Below are 19,647 nucleotides of genomic sequence, written 5' to 3'. Positions count from 1 at the left end.
GGAGAGCAGCCCTGCAGAAAGGGATCTGGGGGTGCTGGTCAGCAGCAGGCTCAGTGGCTCAATATGAGTCAGCAGTGTGTCCTGGTAGCCAAGAGGGCAAACCACATTCTGGGGTGCATCAAACACAGAATAACCAGCTGGTCAAGAGAGATGATGATCCTGTTGAATTCAGCGTTGGTACAGCCTCACCTTGAATATTGTGTGCAGTTCTGGGCCCCACAATTTAAGAAGGATGTTAATGTCCTTGAATGTGTCCAGAGGAGGGCAACAAAGCTGCTGGTAAAAGGGCTGGAAGGTATGTCCTATGAGGAGCGGCTAAGGACTCTGGGTTTGTCTAGTTTGGAGAAAAGGAGACTTGAGGGGTGACCTCATTGCTCTCTACAGCTTCCTGAGGAGGGGAAGTGGGGAGAGAGGTGCTGATCTCTTCTCCCTGGTATCCAGTGATAGGATGTGTGGGAATGGGTCAAAGCTGCACCAGGGGAGGTTTAGACTGGACTTCGGGAAGCATTTCTTTACAGTGAGGGTGGTCAAACCCTGGAACAGGCTTCCTAGAGAGGTAGAGGTGGTCGATGCACCAAGCCTGTCAGTATTTAAAAGGCATTTGGACAATCCCCTTAACAACCTGCTTTAACTTTTAGTCATCCCTGAAGTGGTCAGGCAGTTGGACTAGATGATCGTTGTAGGTCCCTTCCAACTGAAGTAGTCTAGTCTATTCTGTTCTTTTCTAATGGAGATCTACTGGCTCTAGCCATGGCAAGCACCTTATTGCATTACAAACCTAACATGTTTATGACATTCATAATGAAGTGTATGAGTTCATAGTCTGCTCCACAGAGCATATAAAGAAGTGTCATAATGATTCCTTGAAGAATATTATAGGTAATATATATAAAGCTATTTCTTATTCTATAATTTCAGGACTTCTGCTTTTTACTGTCTACCAGAGCTGGAGGATTAGGTATAAACTTGGCATCTGCTGACACTGTAGTTATATTTGATTCTGACTGGAATCCACAGAATGATCTGCAAGCACAGGCTAGAGCTCATAGGATTGGACAGAAGAAACAGGTATGCACACTTGTCTTTTAAACTTCAAACCTGGAGGAGGGTTTCATATGATACCCATAAGCTGTCTGTCTGTGCCATTGCAGTCTTCATGTATTTTGAGAATAACTAGTTGGCGACAAACACAGCAGCGGGAACAGTAAGTTCCGCAGCTGGGCACTAGATTGGGGTGGACGAGAGGGTTCCCGGAGCCAGGGAAGCCTGAGGAAGAGCAGAGCAGCCCGCCAGGTCCCAGCAACTCTTGCGAATGAGGCTGACACGGTCTGGGCGTTGCCACGAGCAACCGTGGGAGAGTTAAGGCCCCGGGGAGTGTGAGGGACCAGGAGCACAGCGAACGGGGCATGGCATGGCAGCCAGGGCATGTCGCGGCAGTTTGCTCGGCAGTTCATGCAGGCAGGGAGAGCAGGGAGGGTGCTGCATCCTGCTTGTAGGCCCACAGCCCAGGGAAGTTCTCTAGGTCTCTGCCAGGATGGTGGGCGCTTGCCTCAGAGCTAAAAACAGTGTTCCCACGGAGAAAGCCCCAGAGATGTCTGATGCATCCACCCAGATGGAACTGGTAAAGAAGGAGGCTTCAGTACAGGTGGTAGGTTGCAACGAGTGCCTGGACCCTTCTCCTAGTGTGAAGGTAAGCACCTGCACAAGGTGTGCACAGGTTGATGATCTGCTGTGCCAGGTGACTGAGTTGCAGGAGACAGTTAGAAGGCTGCGCAGTATTAGTGGAGCCGAGGCAGAGAGAGATAGGTGGTTTCAGAACCACATTCCTGTAGCAGACACCACTGAGAACGAGGCAGCTTGGACCCTGGTGACCTGCAAAAGCAGGGCTCTGCTTCAGCCCCCACCCTCCATCATCACTACCAACAACAGATATGAAGCTTTAGCAGCTGCAGACACTCACAAGTAAGGTCTGCAAGGTGCAACTATACCAGCAACACAGAACAGATACCGTAAAAAGAAGAGATCGGTGCTTCTAGTGGGTGACTCCTGTTAAAAGGCACTGAGGCACCCGTCTGCCGACCTGACGGGGAGTCACGAGACGTTTGCTCCCTTCCGGGAGCTAAGATCCAAGACATTGCTGAGGGGGTGCCACAACTTGTCAAGAGTGCAGAGAACTATCCGCTGTTCCTCTTCCATGTGGGCACAAATGAAGCTGCAAGCCAGAGCCTGGGAAGAACTAAGGAAGGCTATGAAGCTGTGGGGGAGCAAGTGAAAAATATTGGTGCCCAAGTCGTCTTCTCCTCCAGCTTAAACCAATAGAGAAAAATGGGCAACTAGAAAAAGGCGAATAATGCAAATCAACTCCTGGCTACGTGGCTGGTGTCAACGTGAGGGTTTTGGCTTTTATGACACCTGGACATTCTTCAGCAAGCATAGCCTGCTAGGGAGGGATGGCATCCACCTACCTGGAAGGGGTAAGGGAATCTTTGGCAGCAGGCTGGCCAACTTGGTGAGGAGAGCTTTAAACTGAGGGACTTGGGGGTGGCTGCCAACGTGGCAATGCTAATGCAATAACATACAACAGGGCAATAAGACAGGCCAACGAGAGCAGTGACAAAGGTGCCTTAGCTGCCTCACAGGATGACAACCAGGACACCAACCACCTCAGGGGTGTGCATGGCTATAGTGGATCCTCATGCACCCCTCCAGGGAAACCTGTATGCTCAAGTACCTTTCTGAAATGCCTGTACACCCACGCACGCAGCGTGGGGAATAAACAGGAGGAACTAGAGGTCTGTGTGCGGTCGCAGGGCCATGATCTCATTGCAATCACAGAGACATGGTGGGATAGCTGTTGTGGTTTAGCCGAAAACTCAGCCCCACACAGCTGCTCGCTCACTCCCCCACTGGTGGGATGGGGGAGAGAATCAGAAGGGTAAAAGTGAGACAGCTCATGGGTTGAGATAAGAACAGTTTAATAATTAAAATAAAACAATAACAACAACAACAACCAAAAAAAAAATGCAATGAAAAGGAAAATAATGAGAGAAAGACGAAACCAGGGGCTGGGGGGAAGGGGGAATGAAAAACCTAAACAAACAAACAGGTGGCGCAGCCGCTCGCCACCCACCGACCCAACGCCACCAGTCCCCGAGCCGCAACCACCTCCCTGCACGCCACCTCTCCCGGTTAATATACTGGTCATGTCTTCATATGTTATGGAATATCCCATTGGCCAGTTGGGGTCAGCTGTCTTGGCTGTGCCCCTCCCACCTGGCAGAGCATGGGAAGCTGGAAAGGTCCCTGGCTACTACAGGCCCTACTTAGCAACACTTAGCCGCTACTTAACAACAACTAAAGCATCAAGGTGCCATCCACACTTTACCAGCTACAGTGAAGAGAATTAACTCTATCCCAGCCAAAACCAGCCCAATAGCTCACATGACTGGAATGTGGTCATGGATAGCTACAGGCTTTTCAGGAAAGACAGGCCAGCAAGGCGAGGTGGGGGAGTTGCTCTTTATGTGAGGGAGCAACTGGAATGCATCGAGCTGTGCCTTGGAGTGGAAGGAGAACAAGTTGAGAGCTTGTGGGTAAAAATTAAGGGACGGCCAAATATGGGCGACACTGTTGTGGGCGTTTGCTACAGGCCACCTGATCAGGAAGTTGATGAAGCCTTCTACAGGCAGCTGGAAGTAGCCTCACAATCACAGGCCCTGGTCCTTGTGGGGGACTTCAGCCACCCTGATATTTGCTGGAAAAACAACATGGCGAGGCATGCATGATCCATAAGGTTCCTGCAGAGCATCAAGGACAACTTTTTGATGCAAGTGGTGGAGGACCCAACGAGGCAAGATGTGCTGCTCGACCTTATACTAACAAACAAGGAAGGGCTGGTTGAGGATGTGAGGGTTGGGGGTAGCCTTGGCTGCAGTGACCAGAAGATGGTGGAGTTCAGGATCCTGTGTGGTAGAAGCAGGGCAACAATTCCGATTACAACCCCGGATTTCAAGAGAGCCAACTTCGGCCTCTTCAAAGACCTGCCTGGAGGAATCCCATGGGCTAGGGCTCTAGAAGGCAGGGGGATCCAAGAGAGCTGGTCAGTATTCAAGGACCACTTCCTCTGAGCTCAAGATCAGTGCATCCCTAGGAGGAAGAAGTCAGGCAGAGGAGCCAGGAGACCCGCATGGATGAGCAAAGAGCTTCTAGAGAAACTCAAATGGAAGAGGGAGGTTCACAATATGTGGAAAAAGGGACTGGCCACTTAGGAGGAATATAGAAACGTTGTCAGGGTATGCAGAGATGCGACGAGGAAGGCCAAGGCCCACTTGGAACTAAATCTGGCGAGGGGTGTCAAGGATAACAAGAAGGGCTTCTTTAAATACGTCAGCAATAAAAGGAAGACTGGGGATACAGTGGGCCCACTGCTGAACGAGGAAGGGGCCCTGGTGACACAGGATGCAGAGAAGGCAGATTTACTGAATGCGTTCTTTGCTTCGGTCTTTACTGCTAAGGCTGGCCCTCAGGCATCCCAGCCCCCAGAGGTGAGAGGGAAAATCTGGAGAAAGGAGGACCTCCCCTTGGTTGAGGAGGACTGGGTTAGAGATCACCTAGGCAAACTGGATCCTCACAAATCCATGGGCCCCGATGGGATGCACCCACGAGTGCTGAGGGAGCTGGCGGATGTTCTTGCTGAGCTGCTCTCCATCATCTTTGAAAGGTCATGGAGGACAGGAGAGGTGCCCAAGGACTGGAGGAAAGCAAATGTCACTCCAATCTTCAAAAACAGGCAAGAAGGAGGACCTGGGAAACTAGGCCAGTCAGCCTCACCTCCATCCCCGGAAAGGTGATGGATCAGTTCATTCTGGAGGTCATCTCCAGGCATGTAGAGGAAAAGAAGGTTATCAGAAGTAGGTAACATGGATTCATCAAGGGAAGATCATGCTTGACCAGCCTGATAGCCTTTTTGATGGTGTGAGTGGCTGGGTCGATGAAGGGAGAGCAGTGGATATTGTCTATCTCGAATTCAGTAAGGCATTCGACACAGTCACCCACAGCATCCTAATAGACAAGATAACTTAGTGTGGGTTGGATGAGTGGACAGTAAGGTGGACAGACAACTGGCTCAACAACAGAGCTCAGAGGGTTGTGATCAATGGGGCAGAGTTTGGATGGAGGCCTGTAACTAGCGGTGTTCCCCAGGAGTCTGTGCTGGGTCCAGTCCTGTTCAATATATTCATCAATGACCTGGATGAAGGGATAGAGTGTAACCTCAGCAAGTTCGCTGATGATACCAAGCTGGGAGGAGTGGCTGATGCGCCAGAAGGCTGTGCTGCCATTCAGCGAGACCTGGACAGGCTGGAGAGCTGGGCCGAGGGGAACCTCATGAAATTCAACAAGAGCAAGTGCAAGGTCCTGCACCTGGGGAGGAACAACCCCACGCACCAGTACAGGTTGGGGGCTGACCTGCTGGAAAGCAGCTCCGCTGAGAAGGACCTGGGAGTGCTGGTGGACAGCAAGTTGACTATGAACCACCAACGTGCCCTTGTGGCCAAGAAGGCCAACGGTATCCTGGTGTGCATTAAAAGGAGTGTGGCCAGCAGGTCGAGGGAGGTTATCCTCCCCCCTTTACTCTGCCCTAGTGAGACCACATCTGGAGTACTGTGTCCAGTTTTGGGTCCCCCAGTTCAAGAAAGACAGGGGACTGCTTGTGAAAGTCCAGCAGAGCGCTACCAAGATGATCAGGGGACTGGAGCATCTCCCTTATGAGGAAAGTCTCAGAGACTTGAGTTTGTTCAGCCTGGAGGAGAGAAGACTGAGGCGGGATCTCATCAGTGCTTATAAATATCTAAAGGGTGGGTGTGAGGAGGATGGGGCCAGACTCTTTTCAGTGGTGCCCAATGACAGGACAAGGGGCAATGGGCACAAGTTGGAACACAGGAAGTTCCACCTGAATATGAGGAGAAACTTCTTTACTGTGAGGGTGGCAAAGGAGTGGAACAGGCTGCCCAGAGAGGTTGTGGAGTCACAAAATTAGGTGTAACATAGCCCCTAAAGTTCATCTGTAGGTTGGTTGGTTTGATTTTTTTTTCTCTTCTCCCTAGCGGTTTCTGCTGTGTGATAAATTTAAGTCAATTACGCAACCAAAACAGAGGCCTAAAGGAGTACATCAGAAGTAATAAATATACAACAAAGTTGAGTAATGTATTAGAATAATGAAAGCCTTGACATACACAGAAACATTCACTTGCATGTCTCAAAACGTTATTTATTCATGCTGTTCTTTCTAATCCATTTGTTTTTTTTTCCTGAGCCTGAACAAAAGTTGCTACCTGAAGAATCATTATCAGCAGTATTAATGGATTACTCAGAAACAGTTTTATATGCAGATGTTACATTAAAATTGCATTTCTAGCAGATACAATGCTCAAGTCTTTAAAGAACACTGAAATTGCACAATGTCACTTGCAATTGGGTGACAACATTATTTTATGATATCATAATTTGGAAAACTAATCTTAATGTCTGAGCTACAGGCCTATCATTAAATTAAAATATATATAATCTTTCATGTGATTATATTGATGCAATATTAACTGCCATTCAAATGCTTCAATTTTATTAACCCAAACAGAAGATTAAATATAAAGTGTTACTAATAGAAACAACTGAATAGCTATTTTTACCTTATGAATGATCTTTACCTGATTATCTTCATCATCTTCATCAGATCTTTCTGAGGGTGGTGATGAGGAATCACTTTTTATTTCTTCTTTAATTTTTGAAGCCTTTGTTGCTCTATTCTTCTTAGTTCTTGTTTTTCTCCTCTTTGAATTGCCCTGAATGCAGATTAGTACCTTTGTTATGTCAACTGACAAGTGTCTTTGCACCACGGTTGCAGAAAGATTTGTTTTTTATGTTAAAGAAAGCATTCATTTTATTTATTGCTACTAATGACCACCACTTTTCTCAGGACCGGAGACTGAGCCTAACGCAACAGTAGAGAATATATACAATTAAGAGACAATAAAACATTATTAAACTTTTAATTCATTCCTTGAGTTAGTCTCATATAATATGATTAGCAATACAGAGAAAAATTACGGAAAGCAAAGAAGAGTGGAACTAAAAATAAAACAAGTATCTGTTGACATGCCCATAAGCATATTATGTTATCTCACTACTGAATACCAAGCTTTACTTACTGCACCAGTAAGCCTTTGTGCTTCTTTTCTTGCAAGGTCTTTATTCAGTAATTTAATGAGGTAATCTGCACGGGTCTGTAACTGCTTGGCCTGGGGTTTCTTATCCGGATCATCAGGTAAAATCTGAGGAGAGCAATGGTAGTATCAACTATAAGTACACGTTACCAAATTAGGAAGCTGCTAGTCTGGAGCACTGGGAAAAGAAGCAGCTGAATTAAAAAAAGGTAAAAAACCCCAATCCACTCCAACTATACCTGACCAATATGCCAGCATGCTTCAAGGAACTGAGAATTTCTTAAGTGTTTTATTTTTCCCCAAACACACAACTAATGTAGTCTTGAAAATGGTCTCACAAAGTTTACAGTAAACTCAAGAAACTAACCTCAGGATTTGTTTCCACTCTCATAGTTTATCTAAAAAATTCAAAGCTCTTGTACCACAGTCATCCACAGATGTAGTTCTCCTTTGTGCTTCTAAATGCATTAACTCATTATCACAGGATATTTCAGAAGCCAAAAATATAAATGAGTGGTTTCATAAAACAAGCAAATTAATGGAAGGCAGGGGCAGGATACCATTAAAACAGATTTGCATACAACCCTGGCTCCTCAAATCCCAAAGCTACAGGTTGTTGGCAATGTAATTGAGTTTGCTTCACTCCAGTCTTTCTCTAAATGTTTCTCACTACTTCTAAGCAGCCATTGCTCTACTTCTAATCTGATGAGTATAGCTATTCTCATGTTGCGGATGAAAGACAGTTTCAAGTAAATAAACCAGGGATAGGAAACCAAAACCAAAACCTCAAAACAACCTTCCCTCCAAAAGATCAAGAAAAAAAATTAACACAACTAGAGCATTTAAACTAGGGAAGGAAAAGATGGAAGAGAAAGAATTCAAGTGACAGATCCAAATACATAGAAATACAGAAAAATAACAGACTCTAAGAAGGTATACTTCAACTGAATACACAAAATCTTGAAATCTAATAATTTACCAGAAGGATACAAAGGAGTACAACTGACCTAACTTCTGTGCAATTTCAGTTATCATAAAATAAGCTCTTTCAGTAACTGCTCTTATTAGCAAGTCCTTGATGAAATTTTGTGGATTACATACCTTTTGTGTCAAACTGAGATCAGGATCCATTTTTATCATTTCCCAGCTGCCATAACCATATTCATAGATACCTATTAACAGATTGGAATCATCTTCCTTACCCCAATCTATATCAAAATGAGCTGCCTTGGTGTGGCATGGGATGACGTATCTAGTAGAAATAAATTAGAAACATAAATAAGCGATCTTCTTAAACTTAGCAAGGGAGAGGGGAACATGCCACACATCATTAAGATCCTGGTATATTTAGGTAAGTAATCCAGATATCTATCAGGTTTTCTTAAAATTTCTATAAAATATTTATTAAAATCAGTGCCAAAACATGTTTTGAAGCAGATCAAGATTAAGATACAAAGAACAGCAGACATCTATCTGTGACCATGGATCGAGTCAGAACTGGCTAACCATGAAGATATGCTTAAAATATTACTCAAGTGTAACTGCTACCTGAATAAGCAGATAGTCTAGGGACTACAAGGTAGCAAGCTAAAAAGTTCAGAGGGCTAAACAACTACCAATAATTACCATCTGCTCCACTTTGACAAATATTGCTTTCTCTCAGGCAGAGGTGACACAAAGCAGCTCCTCAACAAGCCTAATTTCTAGTCTGGAATAATTAAGAGTAACTGAACCCAGTCCCCAGTGAATACAGTTCAGAAGCCAAATCAAATACTGGCTTCTAAGGAGAGGGAAGAAAGACTAAATAAAGGATGTGGAGCAAATTGCTGCTGCCAGTTCTTAGGGAGAATGGAGCAACACTAGTGTCCCAGTGTGCTTAAGAGTCTGGATTGCTTAAATATATGCATAAAGTTCTTGAATAACCTTCTGCATTATGGTTTCCTTTAGGAAAAGAAAAAAAAATACCTTTTCCTTTCTTCTGGATCTGAAGGAATGGATTTGTGCAATGGTGCCAACTCTTCTTCATGAGAGATGACTAGCTTTGCATTCACCTGCACTCCTGATATTCGGAATGTTGGGCCTTTAACTTTCCCAAGTCTACCTCCTTAAAATAAAGGACCAAATTATTAAAATATTTAGCCTTTATGTATATCTTATAGACAAACAAAGAAAAAAGAAAGTTTGAATGTCTGCTGCTGTAGCATCAATTATAGCAAATGACTTTTTCTTAACCAAATGCTTTAATTAAACTCCAGAATCTCGAGGTCTTTCAGATAATAATAGCAGATTAATTTTAAATTTCACGGTAAAGCAAAAAGATGCTGCATTCTACTGGAAAAACTCAGGGAAGGGGGAGGGGGACCCAAACCCCAAAAGTCTTCTTACTATAAATCACCTAGCATGCTAACAGTTTGTTAATGCTTTCCCCAACACAACTGTTTTGTTATAATCAGAGTGCAAGAATTATTCAGACTTCTTGACACTTTTTATACCTCTCCCCCACCCCCAAACACACTTTACCTGCTCTTTCTTGTCCAAAGAAATTGTCCTTTAAAGCCTTAATACATCCATTATGTACAAGTTCTCCCAGACGTTTAAGGTCCGTCTCAGATTTATCAACTAGCTCAGCATCTCTAGCTATAGCATCTAACCTGTAAGAAAACATATATGTTTTTACAGCTCTCAAACTTTAGTATTATGAATGACTCCTTCAGATTCTGAAACTCGAGAAGTGATCATGTAAGTTATCATTCACGCTTTCTATGCTGTGTACAATTTTGATCCATGCAGTTAAAAGCATAAAAGTACAGAATACAGAAACTGAAAAAGGGTGTTTCACATAGAGGACAATACAACAGGAACTAGAAAGGACCCTAACTATACACTTCTGAGTTACATTACTACACATTCTTTTAAACAGAAAAGGAACTATTATATATAATAAGATCATATAGACTATAAAGACTATTAAAGAAAATGAAGGTGGGAAATGATTCTCAAAATAGAGTAATACAGAAAGCTTAAAATAAGAACTGACAATAAGAAAAATGCAAAACTGGCAGTTAGTCTGTTGAAAGCCTATGGCTTTATCCGCTCTATAAAACAAGAAAACTGAACGATTGTCACTAATGCAGATTAAACAAGACGGTAAATTATGAAGAAAAACAACCAGTCTTGCAAAATTGAAAGATTTTTCATACTGGCTGTCTATATACTTACTATATATGAAGAAAGGAAAAAAAAATTAGTTTAAATTCATGTTATAGTCAAGGGAAAAGATTAGGCACACTATTTTCTCTTCAACCTAAGGTTTCTTGGTGCATTGTTCTAATTTTAATAAAAACAAGGTTCAAAGTTGCTATACAAATATAATCAAGTAAGTTTACCTTTCAAGTGGGCCACCAAATTTCTTGTAACTCTTGATAAACCTAATAACAAAAAAATAATTTTGCAGTTAAAAACATATGCTTAACTACACTGGTTTTAAAAATGTATTTGTAAAGTCTTAGTACAAGGCTATGTGAACAATGCAAAGAAAATAAGAGCTAGAGAGACTAGGAGAGCTTAGTATATCAAGATACCCCCCATTTAAAGCCAGAGTTCTATTTGGTTTAATAACTGATGTAAATAAAACAAAAGAAGATACAATTTATTTTAAAAAGTAATTTACTAATTAGTTTCACAAGACAAAGGATTCAGCAATGTGATGTGTCTAATCATTAAAATAAAATGTGGATTTATAGTAAATAGAGAATTCAGACATTATGTTAGGCCTTATAATAAAGAGCTAGCTGCAATTTTAAGGGGATTTTAAGACTTAGGAAAACATAACATGAAAGATAAAGGCATGCAAGAATACCCCTGACAAAAGCAGCAAACCATTTTATGTTAGATGAAATGAAAAGGAAACAGGGCTCTTTAAGGTTATTTATATAATCAAAAAGATTTTGTAAGCTTTACAGTGTTTTAGAGAAACATGAATACTGAAATTACAGAAGCAAAGTAGCATTTCACAAACCAATCAAAGTAAAGCAAACAATTTCTCCTCCTTCTACCAATGAAGTATTTTTAGCACAAAATATTGATGGGACCAGCTGTACAGATTCACTTATGTACTGGTTTTCACTGAGATAAATTTAAATTTCTTCAGAGCACCATACCTGCTAGTATGTTTCAGATTTGTGACCGAAACAGTGTTGATAACACAGGGATGTTTTAGCTATTGCTGAACAGTGCTTACTCAGATTAAAGGCCTTTTCTGCTTCTCACACCACCCCACCAGTGAGTGGGCTGGGACAGCTGACCCCAACTGACCAAAGGGATATTCCATACCATATGGCGTCATGCTCAGTATATAAAGTTGGGGGAAAAAGAAGGAAGGGGGGACATTTGGAGTGATGGTGTTTGTCTTCCCAAGTAACTGTTACGTGTGATGGAGCCCTGCTTTCCTGGAGATGGCTGAACACCTGCCTGCCCATGGGAAGTGGTGAATGAATTCCTTGTTTTGCTTTGCTTCTGTGCGCAGCTTTTGCTTTCCCTATTAAACTGTCTTTATCTCAACCCACGAGTTTTCTCACTTTTACTCTTCTGATTCTCTCCCCAAATCCCTCTGGGGGAGATTGAGCAAGCAGCTGTGTGGTGCTCTAGCTGCTTACTGAGGTTAAACCACAACTTATCAAACTGGATTTTGTATTTATTTATTTTTTTTTTTAAAAGCACCATATAACATTAATTCAATTAGAATGGCAAGAAATTTAAAACAAAACAAAACTCACTGAACATTTGTAGATATTTCCACAAAAATGCATTTATCGTTTCTTCAACTACAGTTTTTAGGTTAAATGATGGGAAGTAGAATATTTTGTTTGTATGGTTAAAAAAAAAAAAGCTCAGCCATTTTAGAAACTGTTTTTTTAAAATCACTGTCTTCAGGGGATGCAGGAAGAATAATACAGATTAAAAGACTGTAAAACAATTGAGAACATTGTTCGTACCCAATGTTATCCCTCATCAAAATAGGTTCAAATTCTGGACATAACATTTCCTTATGTCAGCACCCTAAACTACACAGAGTAAAGCCTTAAATGCCTAAAATAAAAATTTTCAACTAAATTCAGGAAACATAGACTGTTTTCCATATTTTCAAACTCTAAAATGATAAAAAAAGATGTTTTGTCCCTTTAAACATGCATGTCCCCCCCCACATCTTACCGCCTAATCTCTGCATCGCTAAAACCTTTAATATTTTCTCGAGGAATAGTTCGTGGTCGTCCACGTTTTTTTGGTCGTTTTCTTTCTGAGATGGAGTCACTATCAGATCCAGAATATCTTCTGCTCCTACTGCGTTTCCCTTCACTTCCATTAAAGTTGATCTGGAATTTCAGATTAAGTAGTTCAAAAGCTACGTGACTAAAACATTTTATTTAATGTGTTGTCTAGCCTGTCAAAAATGGGGGGGGGGGTGTGCCATGTGAAAACCACCCAACCCAAAAGTACAAGCCAAAACAGCAGCAATGAAAAAACCAACCAACCAACCAACAACAAAAATCAAAGTTAGTTGGTCAAAACCCAGAGATACCTGTTTTGCACAGTTTCTCATCCTTGGGAGCATATATATTTCTTCAAGCTCTTTTTGTCTTTCTTCCTCTTCTATTCGTCGCCGCTGGACTTCTGGAATGATTTCTTCCCAATTTCTTAAATTTTTTTCTGGTTCCAGCTCAATGTCATCTTCATCCATATTGGAAAAGTTAGCCACCTTAGGTATTGGAACATAAGTATTTTCACCAAATCAATAAATGATTTTATTTAAACAAAGAGTCAGTAATTAATATTTTAGGAAAACTTACTTCAGAATGGCATATTTTATTTATTTTTATATACCAAAATATACACATATAAAATGCTTCACGAAGCACTGTCTCTAATGAAAGTATTTTCATATATGAAATGCACACGCTCCATGCAACAGGGCTGAATATAAAGATGAGAATCTTTTTCTTCTTTTACAATTTGAGTAATACAGGAACACTATGAAATACCTCCCCAATAGCTGTGATTGTTTAATTTCCTTCGAAGCAGAAAGCAACTCTAACTGAATACCCGAATTAATATGAAACTATAATAATGTAGAACTAACCAATCATTAATAAACTGTAGAAATCATAATATGTTGCAAATGAATGATTAGCAGGAAAGTGATTTAGTACTCTACTGATCTAAAAAAGTCCTGCCCTGCTTTAAACAAAAAACAAGAAAAACCACACCACACTCACCAAACCTAAGCAACAACAGAAAGATACACACACACAAAAAACACCAACCCCAAACCACCACATACAATTTGGACCCACTTAATATTTTAAGTGTTATCCAGTTAAGCATATCTGGCATATGGGGGCTGAAAGTAATTTCTAAAAGTCATCAACTAAAAAATTCAAGCTTCATTCTCTAGTTTTCAGAAGTACTACAGGTGCTTAACAGCATAAAGCATTAAATGAACAACAGCCCTCCCCAGTATTCTAATAATTAAACCAAAGACTAATGTATTTGTAAATATCTTTCTTATTTTGTTAGCAAAATACATTATGTATTATTAAATGTTTGCGCTGGCAGTAATTACCCTGTATAGGTGAAAACACATTCTATGCCAAAGAATTGATTTATTATCGCACCTGTTTCATAATAACAAAGAAAAGATGAATAGGTGCACAAAAGAAGAAGAAAAAATAGCATTTATAAAGGAAAGTATAATTAAGGGAAGAGGGAGGGAACAGAGCAATACCTTGAACTGTGAAAGCAACTCATCTCCTACAGTCAGTGGGCCTGGCTCATTTTCTCGAGTTTCAGCCCTCTTCAGGATTTCATCTATATCCATTTCCTGAAACAGAAGTTTCTCTTTACAACAAAATAATTCATACATATTTTTAGTTTCTCTGTCCATCGAGTGTAGATGCACTGTTCCATTTACCTGAGGCTCCTCTTCTTCCCCTTCAGGTTCTTTAAAAAGTTCTTCAGCACCGAACTTCAAAATTGCTGATAACTCTTCCTTATTAAAAGGTGTTGAGCTGAAATAGAGAAAGTTTCAGATAAACACTTTATCTTAGTGAATGTTTTCAAATTGCTATTATCATGAGTCAAAATTCCTTTTGACTTTAAAAAAAGCTATATTTAATTTGTAAAAAAAATGCACAAAGACAATATACTTGGCAGTCTTTACTTACATACCTCCTTACCACATATTTTTTGCCTTTTATTAAACAAGTGAAAAGACTTGTATTTTTACTCAAATAGTCAGGTATACCTAAGCATAAGTTAATATGAAAGAATAAACAAACATACCTGGAAGGAGTAGAGCCTGTATGTAGTACAGTTTTCCCTGTAGTGTCCATTCTCTGAATTACTAAGTGATCTAACACCATCTTTTTCTTGGCTCTTTCAAGAATATCTTCTTCTACTGATCCTTTTGTGACTAGCCGATAAATATTAACCTAAGCATATTACAAAAAAAGGCTTTATTTAAATGCTCACAAATTACACATGAAAACAATATTCAGATGAAGTTAAAATACATTGAGCAACAAGGGAGAAATGTTAGTTGTGATTACATATCTTTTAAATCTTACTGAACTAGTATTTCATATATGAAAGCAGTCAATCATCTTACCATAGTTGCTACATAAACTATTTAAAAAAAATATAAACAAAAAGAAAGAAATCCTTAGATCTCTCCTCTTTAAACTTCTGTAAATAGGCACGAGCATGGCCACAAAGAAAAGTGTTATACCTGATTACTACTTGAAGCCTTCTACGAGAAACAAACCCAAGGAAAACTATGAAGTATTTAACTTTGAGTAAAACGGATGCACGTGAAGTCTAGCAGTTACATTCTAGAATGACATGATGCCAACGAACGTGGGAAAAGTCCACAACTCTTCCCCCTACCTATCCATATACTACGGCTACCATGCAATCTCTCCATAAACAGAGATTATAACTTTCTTTTAAAACAGGCAAATTCGTATTACTAATATTTTTAGATATTCTTGGCAAGTATTCACAGAATCACAGAATGGTAGGGGCTGGAGATCATCTAGACCAACCCCCCTGCTTGAGCAGGTACACCTAGAGCATGGGGCACAGGACCACATGCAGGCAGATTTTTAATGTCTCCAGGAAAGGAGACTCAACAACCTCTCTGGGCAGCCTGTTCCACTCCTTTGCCACCCTCACAGTAAAGAAGTTTCTCCTCATATTCAGGTGGAACTTCCTGTGTTCCAACTTGTGCCCATTGCCCCTTGTCCTGTCATTGGGCACCACTGAAAAGAGTCTGGCCCCATCCTCCTCACACCCACCCTTTAGATATTTATAAGCACTGATGAGATCCCGCCTCAGTCTTCTCTCCTCCAGGCTGAACAAACTCAAGTCTCTGAGACTTTCCTCATAAGGGAGATGCTCCAGTCCCCTGATCATCTTGGTAGCGCTCTGCTGGACTTTCACAAGCAGTCCCCTGTCTTTCTTGAACTGGGGGACCCAAAACTGGACACAGTACTCCAGATGTGGTCTCACTAGGGCAGAGTAAAGGGGGGAGGATAACCTCCCTCGACCTGCTGGCCACACTCCTTTTAATGCACACCAGGATACCGTTGGCCTTCTTGGCCACAAGGGCACGTTGGTGGTTCATAGTCAACTTGCTGTCCACCAGCACTCCCAGGTCCTTCTCAGCGGAGCTGCTTTCCAGCAGGTCAGCCCCCAACCTGTACTGGTGCGTGGGGTTGTTCCTCCCCAGGTGCAGGACCTTGCACTTGCTCTTGTTGAATTTCATGAGGTTCCCCTCGGCCCAGCTCTCCAGCCTGTCCAGGTCTCGCTGAATGGCAGCACAGCCTTCTGGCGCATCAGCCACTCCTCCCAGCTTGGTATCATCAGCGAACTTGCTGAGGTTACACTCTATCCCTTCATCCAGGTCATTGATGAATATATTGAACAGGACTGGACCCAGCACAGACTCCTGGGGAACACCGCTAGTTACAGGCCTCCATCCAAACTCTGCCCCATTGATCACAACCCTCTGAGCTCTGTTGTTGAGCCAGTTGTCTGTCCACCTTACTGTCCACTCATCCAACCCACACTAAGTTATCTTGTCTATTAGGATGCTGTGGGTGACTGTGTCGAATGCCTTACTGAATTCGAGATAGACAATATCCACTGCTCTCCCTTCATCGACCCAGCCACTCACACCATCAAAAAGGCTATCAGGCTGGTCAAGCATGATCTTCCCTTGATGAATCCATGTTACCTACTTCTGATAACCTTCTTTTCCTCTACATGCCTGGAGATGACCTCCAGAATGAACTGATCCATCACCTTTCCGGGGATGGAGGTGAGGCTGACTGGCCTAGTTTCCCAGGTCCTCCTTCTTGCCTGTTTTTGAAGATTGGAGTGACATTTGCTTTCCTCCAGTCCTTGGGCACCTCTCCTGTCCTCCATGACCTTTCAAAGATGATGGAGAGCAGCTCAGCAAGAACATCCGCCAGCTCCCTCAGCACTCGTGGGTGCATCCCATCGGGGCCCATGGATTTGTGAGGATCCAGTTTGCCTAGGTGATCTCTAACCCAGTCCTCCTCAACCAAGGGGAGGTCCTCCTTTCTCCAGATTTTCCCTCTCACCTCTGGGGGCTGGGATGCCTGAGGGCCAGCCTTAGCAGTAAAGACCGAAGCAAAGAACGCATTCAGTAAATCTGCCTTCTCTGCATCCTGTGTCACCAGGGCCCCTTCCTCGTTCAGCAGTGGGCCCACTGTATCCCCAGTCTTCCTTTTATTGCTGACGTATTTAAAGAAGCCCTTCTTGTTATCCTTGACACCCCTCGCCAGATTTAGTTCCAAGTGGGCCTTGGCCTTCCTCGTCGCATCTCTGCATACCCTGACAACGTTTCTATATTCCTCCTAAGTGGCCAGTCCCTTTTTCCACATATTGTGAACCTCCCTCTTCCATTTGAGTTTCTCTAGAAGCTCTTTGCTCATCCATGCGGGTCTCCTGGCTCCTCTGCCTGACTTCTTCCTCCTAGGGATGCACTGATCTTGAGCTCAGAGGAAGTGGTCCTTGAATACTGACCAGCTCTCTTGGATCCCCCTGCCTTCTAGAGCCCTAGCCCATGGGATTCCTCCAGGCAGGTCTTTGAAGAGGCCGAAGTTGGCTCTCTTGAAATCCGGGGTTGTAATCGGAATTGTTGCCCTGCTTCTACCACACAGGATCCTGAACTCCACCATCTTCTGGTCACTGCAGCCAAGGCTACCCCCAACCCTCACATCCTCAACCAGCCCTTCCTTGTTTGTTAGTATAAGGTCGAGCAGCACATCTTGCCTCGTTGGGTCCTCCACCACTTGCATCAAAAAGTTGTCCTTGATGCTCTGCAGGAACCTTATGGATCATGCATGCCTCGCCATGTTGTTTTTCCAGCAAATATCAGGGTGGCTGAAGTCCCCCACAAGGACCAGGGCCTGTGATTGTGAGGCTACTTCCAGCTGCCTGTAGAAGGCTTCATCAACTTCCTGATCAGGTGGCCTGTAGCAAACGCCCACAACAGTGTCGCCCATATTTGGCCGTCCCTTAATTTTTACCCACAAGCTCTCAACTTGTTCTCCTTCCACTCCAAGGCACAGCTCGATGCATTCCAGTTGCTCCCTCACATAAAGAGCAACTCCCCCACCTCGCCTTGCTGGCCTGTCTTTCCTGAAAAGCCTGTAGCTATCCATGACCACATTCCAGTCATGTGAGCTATTGGGCTGGTTTTGGCTGGGATAGAGTTAATTCTCTTCACTGTAGCTGGTAAAGTGTGGATGGCACCTTGATGCTTTAGTTGTTGTTAAGTAGCGGCTAAGTGTTGCTAAGTAGGGCCTGTAGTAGCCAGGGACCTTTCCAGCTTCCCATGCTCTGCCAGGTGGGAGGGGCACAGCCAAGACAGCTGACCCCAACTGGCCAATGGGATATTCCATAACATATGAAGACATGACCAGTATATTAACCGGGAGAGGTGGCGTGCAGGGAGGTGGTTGCGGCTCGGGGACTGGTGGCGTTGGGTCGGTGGGTGGCGAGCGGCTGCGCCACCTGTTTGTTTGTTTAGGTTTTTCATTCCCCCTTCCCCCCAGCCCCTGGTTTCGTCTTTCTCTCATTATTTTCCTTTTCATTGCATTTTTTTTTTGGTTGTTGTTGTTGTTATTGTTTTATTTTAATTATTAAACTGTTCTTATCTCAACCCATGAGCTGTCTCACTTTTACCCTTCTGATTCTCTCCCCCATCCCACCAGTGGGGGAGTGAGCGAGCAGCTGTGTGGGGCTGAGTTTTCGGCTAAACCACAACAGCTATCCCACCATGTCTCTGTGATTGCAATGAGATCATGGCCCTGCGACCGCACACAGACCTCTAGTTCCTCCTGTTTATTCCCCACGCTGCGTGCGTGGGTGTACAGGCATTTCAGAAAGGTACTTGAGCATACAGGTTTCCCTGGAGGGGTGCATGAGGATCCACTATAGCCATGCACACCCCTGAGGTGGTTGGTGTCCTGGTTGTCATCCTGTGAGGCAGCTAAGGCACCTTTGTCACTGCTCTCGTTGGCCTGTCTTATTGCCCTGTTGTATGTTATTGCATTAGCATTGCCACGTTGGCAGCCACCCCCAAGTCCCTCAGTTTAAAGCTCTCCTCACCAAGTTGGCCAGCCTGCTGCCAAAGATTCCCTTACCCCTTCCAGGTAGGTGGATGCCATCCCTCCCTAGCAGGCTATGCTTGCTGAAGAATGTCCAGGTGTCATAAAAGCCAAAACCCTCACGTTGACACCAGCCACGTAGCCAGGAGTTGATTTGCATTATTCGCCTTTTTCTAGTTGCCCATTTTTCTCTATTGGTTTAAGCTGGAGGAGAAGACGACTTGGGCACCAATATTTTTCACTTGCTCCCCCACAGCTTCATAGCCTTCCTTAGTTCTTCCCAGGCTCTGGCTTGCAGCTTCATTTGTGCCCACATGGAAGAGGAACAGCGGATAGTTCTCTGCACTCTTGACAAGTTGTGGCACCCCCTCAGCAATGTCTTGGATCTTAGCTCCCGGAAGGGAGCAAACGTCTCGTGACTCCCCGTCAGGTCGGCAGACGGGTGCCTCAGTGCCTTTTAACAGGAGTCACCCACTAGAAGCACCGATCTCTTCTTTTTACGGTATCTGTTCTGTGTTGCTGGTATAGTTGCACCTTGCAGACCTTACTTGTGAGTGTCTGCAGCTGCTAAAGCTTCATATCTGTTGTTGGTAGTGATGATGGAGGGTGGGGGCTGAAGCAGAGCCCTGCTTTTGCAGGTCACCAGGGTCCAAGCTGCCTCGTTCTCAGTGGTGTCTGCTACAGGAATGTGGTTCTGAAACCACCTATCTCTCTCTGCCTCGGCTCCACTA

General features: G+C 43.3%; 1 protein-coding gene across 3 annotated transcripts in view; it reads right to left on the bottom strand.

Annotated features, from left to right (window-relative positions):
- LOC135310834 (chromodomain-helicase-DNA-binding protein 1-like) overlaps positions 1-19,647 on the bottom strand; it is an 81,362-nt gene that overhangs the window by 16,092 nt on the left and 45,623 nt on the right. For 2 of the 3 annotated variants that reach the window (XM_064439883.1, XM_064439880.1), the window contains exons 19-29: positions 14,559-14,707; positions 14,188-14,284; positions 14,002-14,097; positions 12,799-12,975; positions 12,432-12,592; positions 10,607-10,648; positions 9,741-9,871; positions 9,186-9,324; positions 8,322-8,472; positions 7,206-7,328; positions 6,687-6,839 (exon numbers count right to left, since the gene is read on the bottom strand). In XM_064439883.1, coding sequence (XP_064295953.1) covers positions 6,687-6,839; positions 7,206-7,328; positions 8,322-8,472; positions 9,186-9,324; positions 9,741-9,871; positions 10,607-10,648; positions 12,432-12,592; positions 12,799-12,975; positions 14,002-14,097; positions 14,188-14,284; positions 14,559-14,707 — 1,419 coding nt within the window. The remainder of the gene's footprint in view (positions 1-6,686; positions 6,840-7,205; positions 7,329-8,321; positions 8,473-9,185; positions 9,325-9,740; positions 9,872-10,606; positions 10,649-12,431; positions 12,593-12,798; positions 12,976-14,001; positions 14,098-14,187; positions 14,285-14,558; positions 14,708-19,647) is intronic. The other variant, XM_064439882.1, reaches the window with a different exon arrangement.

This window comes from Phalacrocorax carbo (genome assembly GCF_963921805.1).
Source record: "Phalacrocorax carbo chromosome W unlocalized genomic scaffold, bPhaCar2.1 SUPER_W_unloc_16, whole genome shotgun sequence".
NCBI classification, from domain to species: Eukaryota; Metazoa; Chordata; class Aves; order Suliformes; family Phalacrocoracidae; genus Phalacrocorax; species Phalacrocorax carbo.
This window is presented reverse-complemented; position numbering and strand designations above follow the sequence as displayed.